The following is a 25,091-nucleotide window of genomic DNA, read 5'->3' as shown; positions in this document are numbered from 1 at the left end:
TTTGAGCTGGGTACCTTCTGGAAGTATTGCCAGGCTTCCTTCCAGGCCAGGACCAAACATGGACCCAGCATGGTAAAACTCTTCCCAGGACTGATCTCTACCCCTCATTCTTTGACCCATCCTCTTTGTTGCCATGAACATGACTCTGGATCCAGATACAGCTCAGCCCCAGCTCATCTTGTCAGAAGATCAGAGGAGTGTGATGCAGGGAGCCACTAGCAGAGCCAGAGGGATTTGACCCGTGTGCTGGGCTGCGAGGGATTCGACTCAGGGCAACCATGCTGGGAGGTGGAGGTGGGCTATGGGTTGTGCTGGGCTGTGCGGGTGGCCCTGGAGTCTGTGAAGAGGAAGGGACGGATGGACGTGACCCTGGTGGCGGGGCATCTGGGTGGTGGGGGTGGTATAAGGAGAAGTTCCAGGCTCTCACATTCCCCACGTCCCACACCTGTCCTTCCCAGCATGGTCCCCCAGAGGGTGTGGGTCTGTCTGGACCATGCTGGGGGGTGGGTAATGTTTGTCAATATGGACAGCGAGGCTGTGATTCTCACTCTCTTGCGAGCCACGTTTGCAGAGAAGCAAATCCACCCCTGGCTCAGGGTGGGTGAGGGGTCCCAGCTCAAATGGTGTCCTGAGACCTGGGGAGGTCTGTCCCTCCAAGGTGGCTCTGCTGTGGCCACCCTGCCCTCCTGCATCCCCATCTGGCTAGTCCTTTGGGACTCCCATCCGCTTACAAGTCTTCTGCCACCTCCATCTCCAAACCTGCCGTGAGCCTCAACAGCTGTGAGGCTCCTGTCTACCTGCCCGTGGAGCGCAGGAATCGCCTCGCTGGGAGCAGAGATCCATGGGTTTCCCCAGTCTTGGTTCTACCACAGTGGAAGAGGCTTAGAGCAGGTCTCTGGATGAAGAGTGGCAATTTCTGGGGACATACTTTTATTACAGAAGCCATGAGGGGGGATTGAGGGGCGCAGCAGTGCCTGGTGATAGCATAGTTTTACTTGAGGAAATAGGCAGATGGGCAAGGAGGATGAGACCTTGCTCAGCAGCCCAGCTGGCCATGGGTGATGCTCTGTAGCCCTGAAGCCTGGGCAGCCTCCACGTATTGGTGTGCCTGTGATTGGCCTGATTCTTGTGCTAGCTTGAGAAAACACAAGTAAAAAAACCATCTCTTTGGGAGGTTCTAGTAAGACTTAGATTTCCAAATAATTGTGTGTGTGGAATTATAATCAGTGCTTTTTAACAAATTAGTGTACACAATAATTCTTCAATGTTTGACTAGTTAATTTTTTTCTCTGGCTGTGATGAGGCTCTTGGAAAGAGAATTTGGAGTTTTACATCTTCCTCAGCCAAAGAACTAATACTAGGAATCTGCTGATGTTTAGGAAAAGGCTGTAGGAATTGCTGTTTTGATGCTTGCTGGTTTGTAGAACTGCCAGGATTTCGGCATTGCATGGCAGAATCGAAAAATATGAATAATCAAAGTTACATAAATAACCAATAAATAACCAAAGTTCAAATACTGGTCAAACAAATGTGAAACTAAATCCCGTCCCACAAGACCTTGCTGACAGATAAGAAGGGCTTCAAACATGTTGGCTCGATCTACTTCTGTTGAAAAAGCTGAGCTGTGAAAGGGAGGTTGGGGGCTGGAGCAGAAGGGGAAGGATTCAAAAAATGGTGAAGAGGAACAATGCTACAAACACAAACTCTGCCTGGGATGTTTAATACAACCTCTGGAAAGGGGGTGTTGTGAAAAAGCATCCAGAAAGCTTGCTCAGGTCCCAGCCACCCCTTGTCCTTGCTCTGTGGCCCACGATGAGCGGCTGGGTTTGGCTGTGGTGCTGCTGCAGGGTTTGACCCCAGCTCTTCCCAGGCACGTACCCAGCTGCCTTTGTGCTTCAGCTGTGGGATCTCGCCTTCCTCCCAGGGTGTTTTGGAAATGCAGAGCCACGGCCCCCGCAGGGGTAGGCTCTCCCTCCGTCTGCGCGGGCACAACGTCAGCTTTGGCACCAGGAGCTGAGGACATGCTGGCACGAAGATGTGAGCAGCCATCTGGAGATCTCGTCCATTCCTACCATTGCCCCTCTTCCGTGGTCTGCCAGATCATGAGTTGCTCCTGCGTTTGCGATTGGATCCTTGGATGGTCCCACGGGTCGCTTTGCTGGATTGCTGGTCCCACGGATGTGCAGAGCCCACATGCAACAGGATGTCACCTGTCCCCACACAGTGCCAGTGAGGTTGGTGAGCCCATCCCCTAGTGCCAGGGCAGGATATCTCTGCCTGACCTAGTGTTGCAACTCCTTCCAGCTACTGGAGTAGACCAGGGAGGCCAGTGCTGTTGCCTGTGCCCATCTGCCACCACAAAGATGAGAACTAAGTTGACAGTAAGAGGGTCCAACCAGCAATGTGGCTGGAGAAGGAGAAATCTAGGCTGGAGCCAGGCAATGTTCCCCTTCACCTACCTTCAGCTTTTCTTCTAAGAGCAGGAGTTAGCAGGAGAGGTCAGAGCAAGGTTCATGCGAGTGGGGAGCCCCCAGACTTTTTCCACGTGTAGCATGTCCTTTGAATGTCTTTTCCCCAAAATCCCAGTTCTCCTGAGCAGATCTACAGCAGGAAGGCATGTCCTCTGAGGAGTGGCTGAGCACTCTGGGTTTGTCTCATTTGGAGAAAAGGAGGCTGAGGGGGGACCTCACTGCTCTCTGCAGCTTCCTGAGGAGCAGACACAGAAAGTCCCTTCTCCCTGGGATCCAGGGACAGGACCCCTGGGAATGGCCCAAGCTGTGCCAGGGGAGGTTCAGACTGGACGTTAGGAAGCATTTCTTTAACAAGAGAGTATTAAAACAATGGAACGGCCTTCCTAGCCCCGAGCCTGTCACGTGTTTGAGGCATTCGGACAATGTCCTTAATGATGAGCTTTAGCTTTCGTTCAGCTCTGAAATGGTCAGGCAGTCAGACTAGGCGATCATTGTAGGGCCCTTCCTACTGAACCAGTCTAGTCTAGTCTGTTCTAGGTGAGGAAAAGGAGACCTTGATGGAGGGAGATCAGATAACAGCAGATCTGTGGACTTCAGACACTTCTCCATTTCTATGTGACTTCCTTGGCTGTCCCTACAGCTTTTACTAGTGCCCTGCTGTCAGAAGTGTGCTTAATGCACATGTCAGTGGGGACTGGAAATAAGGCGAGCAGAGACTTTGGGTGCATGGAGAAGATAAGTGTTATCACAAGCTCCAGCATCCAGCTATGTTTGGGTTTGGGGTTTTTTTGACTTAATCATGAAGCACATTAAGCACTACTCCAGCACCTTGTAGAGTTTGAACCTGCTGTATTTTTCATAGAATCATTTTGGTTGGAAAAGACACTTAAGATCATCAAGTCCAACCATTATCCTAACACCACCAAGCCCACCACTAAACCAGGTCCCTGAGCACCACATGTGTACGTCTTTTGAACACCTCCAGCGATGGTGACTCCACCACCGCCCTGAGCAGCCTGTTCCAATGTCTGACCACTCTTTCAGTAAAGAATTTTTTCCTAATATCCAATCTACATCTCCCCTGGCACAACTTGAGGCCACTACCTCTTGTCCTGTCATTAGTTACTTGGGAGAAGAGACCAACACCAGCCTCACTACAGCTTCCTTATAGGTAGTTGTAGAGAGCAATAATGTCTCCCCTCAGGCTCCTCTTCACTAGGCTAAACCACCCCAGTTCCCTCAGCCGCTCCTCATAAGACCTGTTTTCCAGACCCCTCACCAGCTTCATTGCCCTTCTCTGGACACGCTCCAGCACCTCGATGTCTTTCCTACACTGTGGCACCCAAAACTGCACACAGCACTCAAGGTGGGGTCTCACCAGTGCCCACTACAGGTGCATGCTCACTCCCCAGCTCCTGCTGGCCACAGGCCAGGATGCTGTTGGCCTTCTTGCCCACCTGGGCACACTGCCGGCTCATGTTCAGCCGGCTGCCAACCAGCATCCCCAGGTCCTTTTCTGCCGGGCAGCTCTCCAGCCACTCATCCCCAGCCTGCAGCGCTGTGTGGGGTTGGTGTGACCCAAGGGCAGGACCCGGCACTTGGGCTTGTTGAACCTCATACAATTGGCCCCAGCCCATCGATCCAGCCTGGCCAGATCCCTCTGCAGAGCCCTCCTGCCCTCCAGCAGATCAACACTCCCGCCCAACTCGGTGTCGAGCAGATCAACACTCTCACTTAATTTAGTGTCATCTGCAAACTTGCTGAGGGTGCACTCGATCCCCTCACCCAGGTCATTGATAAAAATATTAAACAAGACTGGCCCCAAAACTGAGCCCTGGGGACCACCACTTGTGACCAGTCGCCAACTGGATTTAACTCCATTCACCATGACTCTCTGGGCTCGGCCACCCAGCCAGTCTCTAACCCAACAAGGAGTTCACCTAAGCCACGAGCCACCAGCTTGTCCAATAGGACGCTGTAGAAGCCTGTGTCAAATGCCTTACTGAAGTCCAGGGAGACAAAATCCACAGCTTTTCCCTCATCACTAGGCGGGTGATTTCATGGCCTTGTACAGAGCAGCTCTGCAGTGCCCCAGTACTCAATGCCGCTTCTCTGCCCTGGGGCCACGTGGCACCAAGCTCCTCCATGCACTGAATCTCTGTGCTCGACATGGTCTCTGCTGTCCCAGCTGTGAGGTGGAGGGGATGAAGGAGGCTCTTTGGTGGCATCCATATCCAAGACCTGCTAGTCCTCCCACTTGGTGCCCAGAGGAACCATGTGAGGAGGAGTCAGCAGGATGCGGGACCCTCCCAGTTCCCAGCACGAAGACCCAAGGTGATGGTCTTTGCCTTTCCAGTTTCCCCCCTGCCACCCACGCTCCCTCCATGTCAAGGGCACAGCTTGAGCCATGAGTCCATCCCCACCCAGAGCCACGGGCGCAGCCTCTCCCCGGGACTTGAAGCCAGGCAGAAAGCAAAGACTGGGGCTTTGTTTCCAGCATCAGTGAATGCCACGCTCCCATCTGTAAAGTCCAGGCAGACCTGGATGGCCCTGGGGAGGCAGGCAAGCTGCAGGGGGGTCCAGTCAGGGTCAGTGAAAGCATGGTATTGTCCAAACCACTGCCCCACAGCCCAGATCCCCTCCTGGGGAGTAAAACCAAGGACCCCCTTCCTCCTGACAGACTCCTGGGCCACCCCCACAGCCCACCAGTCCCCTGCCTCGGCCACCTCCACCTCCCAGCAGTGCCTCCCTGCAGCGAAGCCCTGGATGCCCAAAACGCACGGCTCTGTGTCAAACCGCTCGGGGTTGTTGGGCAGCGAGATCCACTTGTCCCCCCGTCCCACACCTCGCTGGTCACCAGCCAGGATGAGGAAGGGGTTCGCGGTGTCTGGGTCCAGGGTCACGTCAGCTGGGGACAGAGGAGGAGAAGCTGCTCAGGACAGGAAGCCCCAGGGGTGTGTTGGGGCTGCATCCACCCCAGCAAGGGATGGGGCAATTTCCTTTCCCCTGCCCAGAGATGTCCAGCGTGGGGAGGGAAACCCCCTTGTGCTGAACTGCCCCAGCCTCAGTGCTGCCCCGATCCTGCCCCGGCTCCTGATCCAGAGTTTTCTTGCGATCCCTGGCCAGGGAGACTTCAGTTTCCTGGAGGAGGATGCACCCGAGTGGATGGGTGCAAATCTGCTTTGCAGACACCTGGACCCGAGCTTGGGTGTCTCTAGTGCTGCAAGAGCGAAACAGGCATGTCTGGGCACAAACCAGTGCAGACCACGATAGACATTACCCCAAGACCAATAACTCGTGGCCCCAAATTCCTGTTTCTTTCTGTGGGCAATGGAGGGAGCCAAGGATGGCAGCTCAAGAGTCTTTGGTGTTGGGTCTACAGACGAGCAAGAAGAATTCAGCTAGGGGTGTTGCAGCCACCAAGTCTCAACCCCATTGACAAGCCCAAGCTGGGACAAACCCCAGGTGCTTTGACCCTAAATAGCTCTTCCACAGCAGAAGCAGGGTACATTTTTCTCCTCAACAGACAGTTCCCCCTCCCCTTCTGAACACTCACTTCTTCCACTCATCTCCTCCACCTCACTGGCCAGGGTTTCACTCTCTTCTCTCTCCATCCTGGATACCATCATGTCTGCAGAAGATCAACAGGAAGGGGAGGCAGGATTCCCTGTTGAAAGTGGAAATGGCAAGACTCAGTCTGACTAAATATGATAAAGCAGCAGAAGGAAAGATGGAAAAAGTCACAGCATTCAGGCACTTTTTAGACAGCCAACACTCACCTGCAGGATGACTCCAGGAAAGGAGTTTCTAGATCAGTCTGAAGGTCTTCAGTTTGTTCTCCTCTGCCCTGATCTTCTCATTAGCTCATGGCTGGGCTTACACAGCATTTCCAACTTGTTTGAGGGAGCAGATCAAAGTCCAGAGGGGCTAGGTGGCCTGGAGAGCACAGCTGAGAGCCCAGCACTTTTGCCTCTCTGTGCAGGACCACACCACCGGAGCTTCGACTTCCCCTCCTCTTGTCCGCTGCTTCCCAGGCGTTTGACCTCATCTAACATTTGAATTTGGGAGTTCTCTCTCAATGTTCCTACAGTGCCCCTGTCCTGTTTGCACCACAGGATTTGCCACGTCTCCCCTCCCTTTGGCCAGCTGCACGTGGATGATAAGAGCCTGCTGCACCACTGGAAGAGGCTGTTATCTTCCTGCAGCAGGATGCCCAGAGCCCTCCTGGGTCACCACGTGCACCTCCAGCCTGGCGGGATGTCACCTGGGGACACCAGCCACAGACCAGTGGCCATGCTCTGGGTGTCCAGGCTGCATCCTGTGATGAGGGAAGAGGTCTGGATCCTTACAGGTGCTGCTTGCCCAGATTTGTCATGCTGTCAATGGGTTTCAGGGTGGAGAAGTTGCAGGGCATGTATTGCCTCGATTGCTCAACTGGTAAATGGGGCACAGCAGGCTGGGCTTTGCAGCCCCCTCTCCCAACCCCTGGTCAGAAGGCGATTCATCTTTGTTGGCATTTGCTCATTCCTGTGTTATCTTGTTGTGATTCTTTACTTTGAGGACCACAAGGCCGCCCTGATGCCTTCAGCCACCTGCCGAGCCTCTGTGGCCACCCCGGTGCTAGTACTGCCGTACATGTTGTGCAGGCAGGGAAGAAGCAACCCGGCAGTGGGGACTGCTGGATACCCACATTCCTGGTTGCCTGGGGCTGAGGAGGATGCTGGGGTGGTGGGACACCATGCCCATAAGTCCCTCAATTTAAAAAACACCACCACCACCACAAAAAAAAAAAAAAAAAAAAGAGAAAAAATAAATCATGCTGAGGCCATGAAATGGCAGGCTCTCCCACCAGGCAGTTCTCAGAAGGCCAGCTTCCCCCCAGCACCCAGAGCTGCTCCCCCTGCTGCTTCCCCTGCTGCCTCCCCTGCCGCTCAGACCCCTGCCTGCTTGCCCCCTCCTCCTCCCCTAAGGTAATGTATACGGGAGGAATGAGCTCAAGGGCCACCCCCCTTTTGCCTCCCATGAGGGATGTCTCACTGCCAGGCACTTGGGGCTCCGTGTGGTGCTGCACAGAGCCCCCACCGATGTTCAAGGGCTTTGCAGAGCTGGCCATGGGCTGGGGAGGACCAGCAGAATCTGTCAACCTGCACAGAGCTGGCCCACAGAGAGCTGGCCGTGGCGAATTGTCCTAGACCTGCCTGGCACTGGGACAGGGGCCTGGGAAGGCAGGACTGGGGACAGACTGACTCGGCAGGGAGTATGCAGTCAGAGACTGCTGTCATGTGGTGGCACGGGCATGGCATGGGTGGGGGCTGCTGTTCTCAGACCTCCCGTCTGAAGGGTCACCCAGTGATGAAGTTAAACGTGTATCCCAGACACACGCACACACTGACACAGCCAGTCACACAACCTGCTGCAGGCAAGGGGCTGCCTTCAGCACCACCCACCTGCAGGACCCACATCCCATCAGTACAGGCAGCCATGTCCCCTCCTGCTGCAGGGCTGGTCGAGGCAGGTCCCTAGTGGAGGCACACATGCGACACTCTCTGGGTTCACATGCACATCTGCAGATCCCTCAAGTGGCTCCTCTACCTGCCCAGTACCTCTGCCCGGACCCTGGGCTCTGACACCTCCCATGGGTCTCCAACTCGCCAGCTGGTCCAGCCTGATGCTTGCTGCAAACACACAATGCTCACGCACTCATCCCGCAGGCACCCCACACTCATGGGCCCCCAATACCAGCGTGGACCCTCCACCTGCCTGACACCCCTGCCTGGACTTGGGGACTCTGACTCATCAGCCAGCCAACCTCACGGACGGGCTCTGTTCACCTCTGACACCTTTCTGCCTGTCCCCTGCCTTGTCCTCCCCGATTCTCTTCTGCAGCACACGCCTTCAGCTGCTCACGTACCTCCACTGGGACCCCTCAGCTTTTCACCCGTACAGTCACAAAAGCCGGGCTGGCCCTCCCTCAAGTGCTGCCCACAGGTTTGTGACAGCCCAGTGACCACCACGAGCAACGACGTCGGTTTATTCACCTTTGCTATCACTTGCGGGCCAGGTCTGTGTCTCTGTACGCTTCGCTTACCACCTCCCTTTTTCCCTCACCGTCCCTTTCCGAAAGGTCAGGCCCCTTCCCCCCAGCAGATGCTCTCACCTCTGGGGGGGGGGGGGCTGCGCTCCCGGCGGGGCCGCCTTCGCCACACACCCCAGGGCAGAGCCACCCCTGACGGCCTCACCTCCCGGCGAAGGCGGGAACTGCTTTCGAGCCATTTTGACGCTAGGGGTGAGCTTTGCTCCCACCCCGGCACCGCCTCGGGGTGTGAATCCCACCTCCACCGCCTCCCTCCTTCCCGCTGCCTCCGGGCTCTTCCCGGGGCCTGGGCCGGGGGGCGGCGGGCGGCGGCCCCGGTGCGTGGCGATGGCGGCGCCTGCGGCGCAGGGCCTTGCCCGTGGGCGTTGCCAGCAGAGGATTTCCGGAGCGAAGAGCCCCAAAATCACTCAGGAGCTTTCATTTCTGAGCGGAGGCAGAGCGGCAGGGAGTTGGTGTGTGGGGGAGACTGGGCCGCAGGGGATGGTTTTGTTCGGTTTTCGGCCGGGGAAACACTTCTGTCAGCCCAGGGTGGCCCCTCTGGTCGCGCCGGGTGACAGCCGAGCCGCTCCCGCCCCAGCCCGGAGCTCGCGCAGGACCTCGGGCCGCCAGGTACGTGTCACCGCTCGGCGCTGCAGGTTGACGTCCTGCATGGCGTCCTGCCATGACAAAGCTGGGATTAACTCGGCGAGCGATGAGGGGGTCTGGGGGCGCTCAGAGCAGGGCCGGATCCCGTCGGGGCTGGGTGTTGGGTCAGGCGCTGGGTTATTTTGCTTGCCCTGGTCTGAGACACCCACACCCCCACACCCCCCCCCCCCCGCCCTCGGCAGGGGCTGCGCTACCAGCCGAGGCCTGAATTGGACCCGGAGGAGGAGCGCAGCCGCAGCCCAACCCGCATTCACTCTGGGTTTTCCTTCTCATCTCATCTCCTTTCTATCTCTTTCTTATGGCTGGTTAAGAAAAGCAAGGGCTCCGTGTTAAAACAACCACTGCTTTTTCATGGAATTAGAGGGGATGTTGCACCTTGTCTGTTGTTTCCCCACAGGCAGTCTCTACGGCTTTTTATACCAGTCAGGTACTTTGTATGTAAAACACCAAGTGAAGTCAGGCTGATGATGGAAAATCAATTTCAACCTATGACATCTGAGGCTCTTCCCTAGACACTATAAAAAGGTGCTGCAATCAGCAATAAACCCCTTTAAAAGTGAATTAGCCTTTTTTTAAAATTTTTTTTTTTTTATTCCCTTGTTTCTCTTCCCTTTTGCCCTTCCCTGTCTCCAGGTTGTGCTCCAGTGAAGAGGATGCTCTCTGGTTTCCACCTCTGCTGCTCTCTGCCGGCTTTTATCATTTATGGTTTAGTTTTCCAAGTTCACAAGCTGCTGTCAGGTAGGGATCCCCCCTGGTTCTTGCTGATCCCTGCACCATTGCTTCCAGCCTGAGTAACTCCCCATGAACAGCAGAGCACAGAGCAGGGTCAGGCCCTTTGCCGTAAACCTTGTCCACTTCTGAGAGCACCAGCATCCCTCTGGACCCTGGTTTATTCCTCCATGTCAGCACAGGCATTTGCCCAACCTCGCTGAACTCAGGTGGAGACTAATGATGCCGATGAGCTGATTGTAGTTTGCTGCCGTTTCCCTCCCTGCTTTCCCTGTTCCCAGCACATTCCCAGCATGTCAACGCTTTACTGGGTGTGTCCAGGGTGCACTGGACCCTTTGCAGAACCAATTCAGTAAAAGGAAAAAACAACCAAAAAAGTATTTTGAAAAATATTCTGGGCTCTTTTTCTGTTAAATTGTTGACCTGAAGCAGCTTCTTCAAGGCAGCCCAGGCAAAAGGATGCAGCAGACCAGCTGACTCAAAGGTTACCTTCCCCCAAAAAAGTTGATGTGCTTTTGTTTTCTTTTACCCAGAAACCACTTTCTCTCAGCTTATTAAGAAGCCTCTTCTAAAAAAAATTCCAAAGATTCCCAGAGCACCTGAGACTTCTTATTTTCTCTTGTAATAAGTGCAAATAGCTGAGGATATTTCAGTTTTATTTGTACCCAAGTTGTGTGCTTTCCTGAGCTAACTACCCAGAAACCTGCCAGCCACGTCCTTCATTCCCTATCCTGCTTTCTCCCCACCCTCAACAGCATGGGCAGCACTTGTCCCCTTGAGAACAAACCATCTTTTAGGGATTTGAAGAACTTTCACGGTAGCACAGGACAGGGAAGCAGAGGAATGAACGGTGGCCCCAGCCTACTCACCATGCTGCATGGCAGGGTCCCTCTCCCAGCCCTCCCCTCAGCGCCTCGTCTCCCTCAGTGAGATGGCAAGGCATGGCAGCACATGCGCTGCGTGGAGCAGCACCTGCTGGTTTTCCAGGCTCAGTGACTGCAGTAAACTCAGGGTTATTTCTTCTTCCTCTGGGGGTTTCTCCCAGCTCCACTCAACGTGACAGGATCCCCTGGCCCCATCACTGTGGCCATGGGCGAGGACGTGGTGTTGCCCTGCAGCTTCTCCCTGGAGCAGATCATGCAGGACACGGAGGTGACCTGGTTTCGGGAGCAGTTCTCACCCTTTGTGCATCGCTACAAGGGGGGCCAGGACCAGTACGGGGAGCAAATGCTTCAATACCAAGGGCGCACCAAGCTGCTGAAGGACGGCCTTGCCAGCGGCAAGGTGGACTTGAAAATTTTCCGTGTCCAGCTGTCTGACAGAGGGAATTACACCTGCTTTGTTCACCACGGCTCGAGTTACGACGACGCTGTGGTGGAGCTGAAGGTGACAGGTCTGTAGTCCATGTCTCTAACTTACTTGCTCATCACCAGTGCTCCTCTTCCCTGTCCTTCTTCGCAGAAGCAATTTCAGGTGGTTGCTTTGGAAATAGGGTTTTATTAAGTCTCATGGTTGAAAATACCAAGGATGTCTCAGAAGGGTAAAATTGCCTACCGAGTGGCTGTAAGGAGCTCATGAGATATGCTGCCTACTTCAGAAGCGTTCTTGATACTGTATTCTGCATATAAGCGGGTGTAAGAAAAAAATTTGCCATTGGGTAGTAAAGTAAGAATGTCTTAGTTTGTGCTTTTATATTTCAGTATCCAGGCCTGCAGATTCTTTTGCTGCAATAGTGGCCTCTAGAGCAGATCTTTAATTTATGTGAAAAAGACTGCAAGAAATGTCCTGACTGCAAGAAATGTCCTGACTCCAGGTGACACTTGTCTTAAATACCCCCGTGGGATCTGTCTATGTTGAAGCTTGTCCCTTCTTGCCAGGGAGAGGAACAGCCAGGCCATGTCGTTTCCCCAATGTCTGGCATTCCGCAGAATTACCTAGGAATCTCTCTTTTCCTGCAGCTAGCGGCTCTGCCCCGCTCATCATGCTGGAGCACTACCAGGACGGAGGGATCCGGGTGGCCTGTCGCTCGACTGGCTGGTACCCGCAGCCCCGGGTGCTGTGGCAAGATCCCCACGGGCGGCATCTCCCGTCTCTCTCAGAAACTGTTACTCAGGACAACAGCAGACTCTTTGCGGTGGAAAGCAGCATCATCGTCACCAGGGGCGTGACCCAGAAACTCTCCTGCTCGGTCCGACATGCCCTGCACAGCCAGGAAAAGAGATCGGCTTTTTACATATCAGGTGAGCAGAGGACGGGGGTATTGCCCTGTTAACGTTCCCGATGGAGCTGTGCTCGGGCAGTGCCGCTGGCAGAACAATCTCAAGGGCGTTTTGCTGGCTGTGTGGTCAGTGCATCGAGCAGATTTTGCACTCTGCGTGAGCTGACAGCTGCAACATTTCTGTAGGTGGGCTGCCAAAATTCACCAGTTCTGTCTTGAAGTGGGGGTTTGGGGGGTTTGGGTGGGGCGGGGAAGACAACCCTCATTGTAGCAGAGTTTCTGTAGGCACCTGAGTTAAATACAAATATTCATAACCCTGGAACCAAACAAAAATGGAGAAAACAAGCAGTGCCCTTAGTCTCACCTGCTGTGAAATCCAGTGCTACTGGTTTGGTATGAGAAATAAAGCCTTGTGTCTTGTTTTAGCATCTGCATATATTGAATATATTTTTATTTTTTCCTTATCACACAGAAAAGGTGAAGATGATTCAGCACTCTAAAAGACCAAACTTTAATTACCTTTTTACTGCAAGGTTGATTTGGGGTGGGGAATATATCAGAATGGAGATGCGACAGTGAACCAGACTGTCCATACACCAAACTGCACCGCAGTATCACGTGCTTTTCAGCCGCATCCTGTTTCCTTTTTACTTTGGGAATGAACAGTTTTGGGAGACTTTATTTCCCTGGGGGGCCCGTACCTTTCTCCTGGTAATACTGCTCTGCACTGGACTGTTGCTGTTGATGCATATGTTATCCTCTTTCTGATCCTACGTTGCCTAATGGAATACAGTATTTTTTTCCAAAGGAGAAGACAGCATGATTAAACTAGAAACAATTAGGTTAGAAATCCATTTTCTCTGTAAAAACCCTCAACAAGGTATGAAGACAAAACATCATCAGCCTCAGACAATGGCTAAATTGCCAAAATGGATTCTTCTTTTCACGTTATTTTTGTCCATTTGTGGAGGACAGTCAGGAGCTGGTGTTGACCCTCGATGGGATCCAGACCTGCTTGGGATGAGCTTGTATGAAATAGCAGTAGGTGACTTCCCGTTCCTGCCTGCAGAGTAACCAAACCCCTTTGGGAATTTTATTTTTCAGATCCCTTTTTCCAAAACGCCCAGCCTTGGATGACCGCCCTGAGTGTCGTGCTGGTTGCTGTGGTTGCTCTCCTTGTTAGCGCTGTTTACCTATTTAAAATTAAAGGTGTGGTCCTGGCGCGGTGTTTGGGGCGGGGGGCTGGGCGGCTGTCCTGTTCAGCTGCCTCTGTTTTTGATGGACGAGTGGCTTTGAGAAGTGCCTGGATGGTCCCAGAGTCTTGTCTCAGTGTCTTGGACACACATGCAGTGCCTGGGAACTTAAAGACCCAGGGATTTAATTTCTGGCGAGAAAAGAAAGGTTGTTTCTCCAACAAGAAAGCTAGCAAAGAAGGAGATGGGCTTTAAAGCAGCGTAGATCCCAGCCGGCCATTCCTCTGCCCCAGCCAAGGCTGGATTCTGCCCGCAGAAATGGAGTGATTATTTGCCCGGCCCTGCAAAAAAATCCTGGCACTTTTGGGGGCCTGGCAGGGCTTGCTTTCCTTCTGAAAGACCCCTCTGGGGGTTAATAATACAGGTGAATAAAGGGAACTGAAATGCTGCCTTTCTCACCAAAAGGAGATGGAGCCGGTGGGTCGTGCAGGTGCTGCAGCACTTCCAGACCCCGCGGCCTTTCTGCCTTGCAAGTGGCTGTAAATCCTGCTGTGGTTTAATCAGTGCTCTTTGGAAGGGATGATTTTTTTGAATTATTGACATTTTTTTTCTTTTCTTCATAGGGAAGCATGAGAAAAAAATAGGTAAGCTTTACTTTCCATTTTGCAGAAATTGGAGAATTCCCTCAAATGGGAGAATTCATGGGGCACAGTTCTAGGGGACGTGGGGGAGGGAAATGGTTTGGCTAGCAGCTATAGAAAATTGTGAAATTAATTGATGAAATGATGAAATTATGTTGTAATTTTAAGGAAAACCATTGCAGAACCAAAGAAAGCGTGAACAGATGTTGTACCAACAGTGAACTTTGCTTTTCAAAAGGCTCTCGAGGTTCTTTCCAAAGCTGGAGGAAGCTTTGGGGTAGCACCTTTTGTTTTGTGGGAGCCTCAGCTTTGTCTCAGAACTAAAAAACCATAGGGGCTGGATGGTTTGGTAGCAGTGGGTGAGATTTAACCCCATGCTCCTCCCTTGTCGATGCAAACCTGCCCCTTCACCACTGCCCTGGAGCTGGAGCCCTTGCTCAGTTCTCCAGCAGCGCAGCGCTGGCCTCTGCCCAAGGTGGGTTCAGGGAGGGTGGGTGAGATCTTCAGAGGCCTTGAGAAGAAAGGTCTTGAGAACCTCCTGGGCCAAAGCTTTTCCTTTGTGAGCAATTTCAGCCTCCTCCCCGCACCAGCAGGCGTATCGGGGGGAAAAGGCATCGGCTTTGGTGGTGATGCTCTGTTCTGGTCTTGCTTTTCAGCGATGCAAGAGGCAGCACTGCGTAAGTCTCGCTCCCCATCTTCCTGGTGAAAACCTTTCAGGCTTTTTTTGTTGTCCTCCTATTCTGTTCAAATATTCTTTTTAGGCAGATACTTTATTCCCCCCTCGTCTGACCCCCTAATAATGTGAAAAATCACTCTGAAAAGTCATTAGGATTTCTTCACTTAGTGGCTGTCAATGCTTTTTAACAATCTCATTTTAATTTAAGTTGTGAAATAGTACTGAAAAGTTATTGGGTTTTAGGGGAAGATTACAGAAACACAAGCTGTTGAGAATTTTCTTATAAAAATGTAGATTGTTTGATTACCAAGAAATTAAAAAAAAAAAACCAACCCAAAACACTTGAAGAGGACATATGTTTTTGTTTGCTTGCTTGCTTGTAGCTCGTAGAATTGCCCAGAAATAGTCCTTTGGCTATTAAAAATGAGCTCTTGCTAAACTGGTGCTAATGCGGGGGAAATAAATGATGGGGAAAATAAATACAGGTCGTCTCACTCAAGAAGCATGAGCAATCCTTGCAATCAGTGTAAATCAGTTCATCTGCCCCCTTCATCCCAGCCTCTCTTCACCCTCATGGTCCTTTAGCTGGGGTCCCAGGGAGGGGACTGTGTTGAATAGTAACTCATGTGTGTTTCTGTTGGCTTTTCAGGGGACCGTGATGCAGAAATTGGTGAGTCGTCTTCTCTTGCTCACAAGGGATTTTTTACAGAGTCTGTGTAGGGTGGTGGTCTTTTTTTTCATTTTCACTTTTAAAGTGTGAAGTGAACCAAAAAGCGGTTGGAGGAGGGGGGGGGGGGGGGGGGAAGGAGAGAGTGAATTTGACAATTTAAAAAAAAAAATCAAAAATTATTGAAGGTGGGGTCTGGGGTTAGGGATGGATGACTGCAGCGGCGGCACGGGCAGGGTGAGAGCGCCCTGTGACAGGTCCCCTTGTAGGTGAGGGACTCCCAGAGACCTTTTTCTGCCCCAGATTTGAGCAGGACAGCCTGCACCATCGCCTGCAGGGCAGAGCTCCAGGCTGGGGCTGGAAGAGGGCGCTGCATTGCCAAGCGTTGGCAGAAACCTGCCCTCCTGCACGTGCAGGCAGTTACAAGAGGGGTTATATCACCGCTGTGTATCACCCATTTATGCTGATTTATCTTCTTTTTCAGGGAAGCAAGCTCAAGAACTTGGTATCATTCTCCTTCCCACATGGGAGACTTTTCAGTTGGGCCATTTTCTCATCTGGGTTTGGCTTTCCTTTTGGGGAAGGGGGAGGTAGCAAATGCTGAACTCATCTCAGAAACGTTATTTTCTTTACTCTCTACGTGTTTTTTAAGCTGTTCTCTGTAATCCTAGTCTAAGAAGAAAATTCATACAGTTTTCAAAGAAAGTACAAACAGACTATCAATATACATCTGAATCAGGACAGGCAGGGTGATTATGTTTGTAGAAAGTGGATGGAGCCCTTTCATTGAAGTTTTGAAGCTGTGTGCTGTGAGATGACTTTCACAAATACAGCAACAATTCAGAAAACGTGCAGCTACACTGGCCTGTCATTATCCTGAGCTAATCCAGCACAAGTGTGTGCAGATTGCCTCTCATTGGTGTGTTGTTTTTTTTTTTTTTAAGCATGGAGAAGATATGCAGCACCTATAGAAGAAGGTAATTAAAGTTTGGTCTTTCAGAGTGCTGAATCATCTTCCCTGCTTCAATCTCCCTTCCTGGTAGTTCCCCTCCTGCAGTGATGCTGGTAGGACCAGGGATGCTTCTGCCAACCCTCACTTTACAGGAGGCAGTGTAACACTCAGACCCCATGTTCGTTCAGGGCATGCCTCAGTTTCAGGCAAATCTGGAGAGTCCTGGTCCTCAGTGAGCAGTGCTGGCCACTGTTTAGAGACATGCGGACTTCTTCGGCCTCAAGATCTGCTGATGATCCCCTTCCCTCTCCGCTCGATCCAATTCTCTGCTTCGTTTTCTGTTCTGTGCACTAATAACTGTTACCTTGTGCAGCTTCCTGTGCCCCACTCTGCCAGCTATTGCATGCGCCCTTTTTCTTCTTTCTTACGCAGCAGAGATCTGTCCTGGGGTGAGCTCTGCCCTGATGTGTTGACTCCATCTCTCTTGCAGTAAAGGTGGTTCTGGATCCAGACACAGCCCACTGTGACCTGGTCCTGTCTGATGACTGCAAAACCGTGAAACGAGAAGACACGCGGCAGGACATGCTCGACATCCCTGAGAGATTTAACCCATGGCGCTGCGTGTTGGGCTGTGAAGGTTTCACCTCAGGGAGATACTACTGGGAGGTGGAGGTGGTGGATCGAGGAGGATGGACTGTGGGGGTCTCTAGAGAAGATGTGAAAAGGAAGGGCGATATTGAGTTTAAACCGGAGGAAGGCATCTGGGCAGTGGGGCAGTGGGCAGGGCAATTCCAAGCTCTCACATCCCCTGATCGCACTCTCCTTCCTGAAATCCAGACTCCCAAGCGGATCCGGGTCTCTCTGGATTACGAAGAGGGACGGGTAGCATTTTTCAGTGTTGATGAGGAGATTCCCATCTTCACGTTTCCACGGGCATCATTTGAGGGGATAAAAGTCCACCCTTGGGTCTGGCTGGGTCCTGGGACGTGGCTCAAAATGTGGCCCTGATGAAGGGGAGGGAGTAAGAGAACGTTTATTTTAGGGGACCTCAGGAGTTCAGACTCACATAAGGATTTAGGTTGGAAGGAACTTGAGGTTTCTGTTGCAACCACCTGCTCACAGCAGGGCTAAGCTCAAGGGTGTCTTTGGACGTTGTTCAACTGAATTGTGTAGGATCTCCACCCTTGGAGATCTCGTTACCTTTCTGGACCTCTGTTCCAGTGCTGCACCTCTCTCAAGGAGTAGAATTAACCCTTTGTGTTTGGTCAGAGTTTCCCCAGTCACAAGTCATGACTGTTGTCTTTCATCCTTGCTCTACCTCTTGAACACCACTTCCACTGAAAAGACACTCCCGCCACAGGGATCACTTTTTAAAGATACAGAATAAAGTTACTTCAGCAGGATCTGTCAGTAAGTGTGTCAGCGCCAAGTGTCTGTGTCTGAGGCATTGTCTCCACTGCCTTTAGCCTGTGGGGAGTTGCAGGAACTTTTGAGAAAATACTTCACCGCATCCCGCAGGAGACAGTGAAGGCACGTCAGTGGGATCGGTCCATGGCTGTGCTCGTCCCTGTGCCTGCAGCACAAGCCCAGGTGATGAGCTCGCCTGTGACCTGCAACACCGCAAGATGGATCCCACCTTTGGTCGCCCATTCTGGTGGAGGAAAAGCTACTTTTGCTTATGGTGCTGAGGAGCCTGCAACAGGCTCAGAATGTCCCATGTGAGCTGAAAAGAAGCTAGAGAAACCACAACTTTGTATGATGAAGGGCATCTCACATTGAGGCATGTTTTCCGGCAACTCTGGATTATTTTGCTTAGTGGAAACTGCCACATTCCAGGGGAGGATAGAGATATGTGCTGCTTCTTGTTATCCCACAAGTGGGGTCCAGTACCTGGTGTGCAAAACACCAATACACCCACAGGGTCAAGGTATTTTATTTCATTGATGTACATTAATGGGTGTCTGTCCCAAGAAAGCACACCTGACCTCAAAGAGTTTTTCATAATTACACACTTAACTAATCCATATTCATCATTATTCCCTTTGGTGATTGGTTCTTCTTCCTCGCTTCTAATGCAAATTAGTGTGCAGTCTCTGTCATCTTCTTCTATTGTCCTTTCTAAGTAGGTGGTATCATTTGGGCAGGTGGTCAATGGGTTGGTGGTTGTGATCTCCCCTTGCCAGAATTACCTTTTGCCTACTTCTCTAGTCTTGTCAGTCCCAAGCGGTTCTTCATGGTTGCTTACCAAACCACGATCCATCACCCTTTCTAATGGAGCCACATTGTCTAGTAGCTACTTCCTAAATCTAGTCTTAAATCATGTCTAGTTACGTTTCACCGAAGTTGGACCAGGACTATACAACGGACTCTGAGCAGCTTCCCAGTTGCTTCAATCACATTTGACATTTCATTAAGACCAATGATAACACTCTGAGATGTGCTTTTGAACCTGATCCTCCATTCAACTGATGTCCAGCAAGCATGGACCTTCCCAAGGGAAGGCTTCACCCTTACTGCTGAATTCATGGGCTTCTCGGAAATGAAAGAGGAGGCACTTGCATGTGTGCTGGGGTAGGTCTGTTCGTGCTCAGCCCAGGGCAGCTCCGTCCACCCACCATGGAGGAGCCTGAAGGGAACAGCTCAGGGATGCTATTAGGGCTTTCACCTTTCTCTCCAGGCCTGCCCAGCCCCCAGGAGCAATGCTCCCAGAGGTTGGTGGTCACGTCTCAGCTTTGTTCCTTGCTGTGCACAAGCCCATGCGATGCAGCAGATGCCAAATCAGCTGTGAGGCCTGCAGTAGCTGAGGGGCTTGTTGGAGGACACAGTGGCAGAGTGTTCCAAAGCACCCTGTGAACGGTGTCACAAGTCTATAGGGACAGGCAGCATGAGGGTGGCCCCTGCTGCCAGGGCTCCCAACAGCAGTGAGATGTTCATGTCCCTAAAGAAGGCTGGTGGCAAGGTGAAGATACAGACTCTGCTTTCTGCACTGGAGAAGGAGCACGGTGCTCCTCAAGCCAGGGGCAATGCAGTTGCATGTTTCCATGACCCTCAGGCACCATCATCTCATGATCTCCTTCCTATTTCCCGGAGTCACATACGGTGTTGGTGAGGTGCTAAGGGAACTGGGAAACAGCCTGGATCACCTTGTTCTTCTAAACACCCAATCAAAACAATCTGCAAATGAAATCAAGGTTGGGGCAACAACCTCATGGGTTCAATCAACCCTTGGCGTGTGGGGAACAGGCTCTGGAGCAGGGGAGGAAGCTGATGGGCTGGATTAAAAGGTGAACCCGGGACAGAGATGAAAAAGTGGACTGCAAATGTGGGGCTAAAGCATTATCGCTAGCAGGATGGCTGACATTAACCGTCATCTCCCTCTTGCCTTCAACTGAGGGAAGCAGGTTCAGCAAGGAGATGCCATCCCTGCTTCTTTGCTCTCCCCATCTGGATGTCAGGACCCCAGCATCTCTCCTGGACTCCTCCTCACTGCTCATAACCAGCCACGGGAAGAGTGTGCCTGCAGATGACCCCTAACCTGTGCACCCCTTTCCTCTGGTACAGAGTGTCCTTTCCCCTTGAGCAAGGCTTGTCACAGTGGACTGCTTGGGTCTTCTGCTCCTTCTCCTTCAAGGAGCGAAGCAGGTGGGGTGCAGGACCTTTTGAAGGTCCAAGGTGTCCTACTGCATTCATCTACCTGGAAAGGTGAGACAGAGAGGCAGAAGCAATGATAAGGGCTGTGAATTGGGAACATGGGTGTGTGGCATGGGAGACCGACTGGTGGTGTCATGGGGGATGCTGTAGGTCCAGGGTGAGGGTAAGAGTAGTGCTGTGGAGGAGGGGAAACCAAGCGCAGGCTTAATCCCTGGGAACCTATGAGAAGGCCAGGGTTATGTTTGCTCTCTCCCTTCCTAGCCCTTGCTTTCTGTTGGGAATCGCTGATGCAGAGCCAAAAAACGGACACCCAGTGCTGCCCCCCAAGTTCTGCCTCTGCTGCTGCCTCCAGGGGCCTTAGTACAAGCTGAACTAAAATGCCTCTGCAGCAAGTGGGCTGGGGGTGAGAGAGAGGCTGGGAGAAGACACAGGAGGGACAGCTGACCCCAGCAGACCAGAGGGATATTCCATACCATGTAGCCTCATGCTCAGCAATAAAACCGGCAGGGGGGAAGTTTTTCCAAGGCACCATTGCTTGAGGACTGGCTGGGCATCGATCTGCTGGTGGGAGGTGGTAAGTAGACGCTTCTGCATCACTTTTCTTTCCCTCATGAAACTGTCTTTATCTTGACCCACGAAGGCTTTTTTCTTACTTCTGCTTTTCCAATTTTCCCTCTCCCATTCTGCTATGGAGGCAGTGGGCAAGTGGCTGGTGGGTGTATAGCTGCTGGCCGACGTTGGCCCACCACAGTCCGCTGAATGGAAAACCAGTAGAAAACTGTTTCTTGCCTCCTCTGTAGCATCTCCCCTTGCAGCTTTCGGGTGACCCTCCAGCCCTGCAACTCAAGATGCTCTGCAGTGACCTATGGGCCAGGGAAGTGGAGACAGCTTGGCTGCAGGAACAGAGGGCAGGAAGAATTGCAAAACCGAGCTCCTTCCTCTGCCTCTAATCTCCTTGCCTGGTCTGTGCTGCGGCTTCTGCCACAGATGTTAAAGCAAGCCAGAAAGAAAGGATCCTTCCTCTACACCACAAACAACTAGCTGAGGTAATGTGCAGAAACTGTTTCTTGCCGGTATGCTAACTAGGCTGAGGTCTCCAGGTCGAGGTGTCTCAAGGGTTGAAGGCCCGAGCATGCTGAGAAAGAGCTGCCTTGAAGCAGAGGAAGCAGCAGATGATGGTGCAAGGGAACTTTTTCCCAGGATGTAAAAAGGTGCAGCTCGGGGGGGTGGGGGGGCAGGGGGACATGCAAGGGCTCCTCCTGGGTGCAACCCTCCCTACTTACTGCGCGGAAGCAAGAAATGATGGAGCCGGTCTCTGGTTGAGACTTTTCCAAGGAGAAGGTGGTGTGGCAGCACAGTTAAAGTGAGGGCTGTGCTGAAGGGCAGGAGATGGTTTTGGCCACTTAGGAAGCCACAGCTCCCTGCCCACAGCTGTGTGCGCTGATAGAGGGCCCGGGCAGCCCCAGCGCTGGTGCTGCCACCAGAGCAGCACCCAGCCCGCGGGCAGGAGGGAGGCGAAGCAGCAGCAGAGCAAACGCCGGAGGGTCCCCAGGTGAGTCCCGGGGAAGCAGCGTCCACTAGGAGCCAGGCACGCGGGCCAGCCACATCTGTGCCTGGGAAGTGCTTTTGACATGATTCAGGCTCCTACCTTGTGAACTCAAATCTAGCAGAGGGCTGAGCTGGCGTGGGGTAAGAGCATATTCAGGGAGCCTCTTCCAGCACATGGCTTGTCTGGGCTGGGCTAAGTGTGGGTATGCAGGGACGTGAACACCACAGAGCCACTGCTTTTGCAGTGGTGAGGGCAGCAATGCCACCCCGGGGGAGGAGGCACTGCTGTGAGGAGGTACATGAATCGGGTTCTCCCTCCCACGGAGGAGGATGTGAGAAAAAGGGCAGAAATGGTGTCTCCTTGCTAAGCCTGCTGCCCTCCAAGGACAAGATGACGGGGTGGGTGCTGGCAATGGGTGTGGGACTCCTCTCCCTTCAGTCCTCCTGGGGAGGAGCTGCGGGGCTCAGAGAGCTCCCACAGGGTCTGACAGGGGATGCCGGCTCTGTTGCAAATGGTGCTTGTGCGGGAAGAAAGTGACATGTAGTTGCATGCCTGCCTGTGCCCACGCCTCTTGGCTCACCCCTCCAGGCCATGTGGGTCCCTGCCCTTCTCCTGCTCATCCTCCTGGCCCTGCTGCCCCCAGCCAGCAGTACCGACCCAGGCCAGCCCTGCCCGTCGGAGATGAACAAGGTCAAGGACCTCCTGGAGGTGAACTGCACGGGGCAGGCTCTCAGCACGGTGCCCTCAGACCTGCCTGTGGACACAGGCATCCTGCTGCTCAACGCCAACCAGCTGGCATCCGTCTCCACCGCCACCTTCCTGCACCTCACGCAGCTGCAGGACCTCGACCTGTCTGACAATGGGCTGGTGGCTCTGAACACTGGGCCCAAGCTGCTGTCCTTAAAGGAGCTGATCCTCTCCCGCAATGCACTGAGGGCCCTGCCCACCCTGCAGGGCCTGCCCAACCTCACCCGCCTGGCCGTGGCCCACAACAGCCTGGCAACACTGGCCCTGGGGGCTTTCCATGCTGTGCCACAGCTGGAGGACCTGAACCTGCGAGGGAACCAGCTGCGGACACTGCCCCAAGAGGTCTTTGCAGGGCTGAGGGCGCTCAAGGACTTGGACCTCTCAGACAACCTCCTGGAGGAGCTCCCCAAAGAGCTGCTGCAGGATCTGCAAAAGCTGGAGACTCTCTGGCTCTCGGGGAACCGCCTGCAGAGCCTGCCCACCGACTTCTTCCCCCAGGGGCACCTCTTCCTGTATGTCTTCCTCACCGAGAACCCCTGGCACTGTGACTGCAACCTGTGGTACCTGCGGTCCTGGATCCGGCAGAATGAGGATAGTGTCTATCAGGCAGAGCGAAGCCTAGAAGAGACCAAGGTGGAGGTCGCCCCTGAGAAGGTGCTGTGCCACAGCCCTGATGAGCATCGGATGAAACCCATCATCCGCTTCAAGGCCAACTGCAAAAGTGTGGGGGATGGAGATGAGGAGGAAGAGGATGAATATGATGATGGGGAAGAAACGACGAAGCAAGCTCCCATGACCACCACCATCCCCCCACATCCATCCGTTCCCAAACAGCACACTACCATGCCCAGTGCTACTACCTGGCCTCCCCTTGCTGCCACAATCTCTCCCCTCATCACCCCTTGTAGCTCCACCTTGCTGGCGCTTGTGATGCCGGCAAGCACCAGAGCTCACAGCGCCACCACTCCTGCACCAGCCAGTCCTACCATCACACCCCCACAGAACCCCAGCACTGCTGCCATTCTCCCTGCTGCTCCTACCAGCACCCCACACAGAGCCACCAGTGACATCTCTGCCGTCTCACTGCCAACCACTATGAGCACCAGACCTCCCAGCACCAGCAGCAGCCACCAAACCACTGTCGCTGCCAGCACTACCACCCCCACGATGTCCATTGGCCCATTTTCCACCACCTCCACAGCAGCACCTTCTACTGCCATGCCAGAGGCCTCTTCCATTGTCAGATCTTCATCTCCTCTGATGTCGACCACGCTGGTGGTCTCAACTACCGTGCTTTCCACTCATGCCCCCACACCACCAGCTCCCCTGAACACCACACGCTTCACCCAGCCTGCAGCTTCCCCTCCACCTGCACCTTTCCCCCTCTGCCCGTGCTCCACCCTAGGGATGGCCGTACCCATGCTGCGCTCACGGGCAGGTGCCGAGGGTCCACAGTGGGGGCAGTGGGTGCTGAGGCACTGCTGCCTGTTGCACTGGGTGCTCTACCTGGCCTCCTTGGCTCTACTGGTCCTGACTCTGCTGGCTCTGGCAGGCTGGCTGGCATGGATGTGTCTGGTGGGACAGCCCTCCTGGCACAAGCCTGTGCAGAGCCCAGAGGTGCAGCATCCACTGCTGAGGTGGAGGGAGACGACAGGAAGCCCTGCGATGCATCTCAGCAGCTTCCAAAGCCCCCTCCAGCGCCCCGTGTTCTGTACCATCAAGGAAGTAGAGTTGTGCCCTGAGGTCATTTACTGCACGATTAAAGACCTGGGGATACAGCGCCGTCCTCCTGCAGATTCCTCCTTCTGCACCACAAAGGAGCTGTGGGTCCACCACAGTCCTCCGAACACTTCATTCAAGTCTTTCTCTAGGAAGCAGATGGTCACAAACCTCACCTCCCTGAGGACCCCTTCTGCTTACAGCCTGGACAGGGGTGCCAAGGCCATTGGTGACGTCAAAGTGAAATATGCTGGCAACACCTTGTAAATGCTTCTGTATGTTCAGAGAAAGAGACGGAGGATCATGTCTCTGCTTCATGTGGCCTTATTTTACAAGGGAAAGATCTGCTTGCCTAGGGGGGAGCCATCCAGCTCCTCCCTCTAGTATTACCCTCAAACACCCTGAGGTTTCTGGATCTGAAATAATTACTTTGGTACTTGGCAGGGGCAGATGATGTCCTAAACTGGTCTGTGACAGTTTGGGGCTGCTACTGCCTGGTTTCGGGGTAAGTATGGGAAAGCAGAGCTTACTTTGTACTGTGTCCCAGCTGCTTCTGTTTGACTAATGCATGTAAAGATGCGCTATGCTTTCAACTCAGTGCCAGGTTGTTAATCCCAGAATAAATATTCTCTTTGCCTGAATTTCAAATGGGTGGCAGTTTCACTTCATTGGACCTCCCATAGTCCTGGCAGGGTACAATGAATGACAAAATTGTCTTCAGTGCTTGAAATAGTGAAGATAGAGAGGAAAAGTCCCAGCTGGCTTCCTGGCTGTTGCTCCAAATGTGTGATCCTTTGCTGTGGGATTGAGTCCTGTTGGGAAAGCATCCACTGCACCTCCCACTGTCACGTAATACGTTCAACTCAACCGGACGGGGAGGGGGGCAGGATTAGAGCCACAGTGGCGACGGGATGGAGGTTTTCAGGGAGGAGGTTAGAGTGGCTTTGGTGGGGCTGCTTGTCTTGTTTCTTCCTCTGAAAAGCTGTTTCTCCAGAATGGCTCCCTGCCTGTGTGGAAGGGGGAGGGAGCGCAGGGGGCAATGGGAAGCGGCACACAAATGCTTCAAAAGCCCTGCTGAGCCCCAAATCAGAGCCAGCGAGCCCCGAAGGGCACCGAGCCATGCCCAAGGCTGAGTCACC

The 25,091-nt window shown here is 53.2% G+C and overlaps 3 protein-coding genes across 14 annotated transcripts; 2 read left to right on the top strand and 1 right to left on the bottom strand.

Annotated features, from left to right (window-relative positions):
- Window positions 1-1,704: 1,704 nt before the first annotated feature.
- On the bottom strand, window positions 1,705-6,675 carry LOC147413758 (E3 ubiquitin-protein ligase TRIM7-like). Of its 2 annotated transcripts, XR_015184018.1 has the most exons (4): window positions 6,251-6,675; window positions 6,028-6,138; window positions 2,460-5,379; window positions 1,705-2,210 (listed from the first exon to the last, which is right to left on the bottom strand). XR_015184018.1 is itself a non-coding variant. In XM_086477378.1 (3 exons), the coding sequence occupies exons 2-3, from the start codon at window positions 6,098-6,100 to the stop codon at window positions 4,859-4,861; spliced, it is 594 nt and encodes a 197-aa protein (XP_086333504.1). In that variant the 5' UTR covers window positions 6,101-6,138; window positions 6,251-6,675; the 3' UTR covers window positions 1,705-4,858. The 2 variants fall into 2 exon arrangements, 1 of the variants encoding a protein (XP_086333504.1); XM_086477378.1 differs by having other exon boundaries at window positions 1,705-5,379.
- Window positions 6,676-9,023: 2,348 nt separating this feature from the next.
- Window positions 9,024-17,696, top strand: LOC104348343 (butyrophilin subfamily 1 member A1). 6 transcript variants are annotated; one of them, XM_086477626.1, is made up of 11 exons: window positions 9,024-9,174; window positions 9,844-9,948; window positions 10,985-11,332; window positions 11,898-12,179; window positions 13,262-13,366; window positions 13,974-13,994; window positions 14,648-14,668; window positions 15,317-15,337; window positions 15,819-15,839; window positions 16,279-16,311; window positions 16,777-17,696. In XM_086477626.1, the coding sequence occupies exons 2-11, from the start codon at window positions 9,864-9,866 to the stop codon at window positions 17,292-17,294; spliced, it is 1,455 nt and encodes a 484-aa protein (XP_086333752.1). In that variant the 5' UTR covers window positions 9,024-9,174; window positions 9,844-9,863; the 3' UTR covers window positions 17,295-17,696. The 6 variants fall into 6 exon arrangements, with proteins under 6 accessions (XP_086333752.1, XP_009951910.1, XP_086333754.1 ...); XM_009953608.2 differs by lacking the exon at window positions 9,024-9,174 and having other exon boundaries at window positions 9,421-9,948; XM_086477628.1 differs by lacking the exons at window positions 9,024-9,174; window positions 14,648-14,668 and having other exon boundaries at window positions 9,421-9,948.
- A 1,813-nt stretch (window positions 17,697-19,509) lies between these two features.
- Window positions 19,510-24,600, top strand: GP1BA (glycoprotein Ib platelet subunit alpha). 6 transcript variants are annotated; one of them, XM_086477622.1, is made up of 4 exons: window positions 19,510-19,988; window positions 20,199-20,511; window positions 20,738-20,983; window positions 22,075-24,600. In XM_086477622.1, the coding sequence occupies exon 4, from the start codon at window positions 22,078-22,080 to the stop codon at window positions 24,217-24,219; it is 2,142 nt and encodes a 713-aa protein (XP_086333748.1). In that variant the 5' UTR covers window positions 19,510-19,988; window positions 20,199-20,511; window positions 20,738-20,983; window positions 22,075-22,077; the 3' UTR covers window positions 24,220-24,600. The 6 variants fall into 6 exon arrangements, with proteins under 6 accessions (XP_086333748.1, XP_086333749.1, XP_086333745.1 ...); XM_086477623.1 differs by having other exon boundaries at window positions 19,510-20,511; window positions 20,753-20,983; XM_086477619.1 differs by having other exon boundaries at window positions 19,510-20,511.
- Window positions 24,601-25,091: the final 491 nt, after the last annotated feature.

The sequence above is a fragment of the Leptosomus discolor genome, chromosome 24 (assembly GCF_034619465.1).
Source record: "Leptosomus discolor isolate bLepDis1 chromosome 24, bLepDis1.hap2, whole genome shotgun sequence".
NCBI classification, from domain to species: Eukaryota; Metazoa; Chordata; class Aves; order Leptosomiformes; family Leptosomidae; genus Leptosomus; species Leptosomus discolor.
The sequence above is the reverse complement of the archived record's forward strand: the minus strand, read 5'-3'. Positions and strand labels throughout refer to the sequence as shown.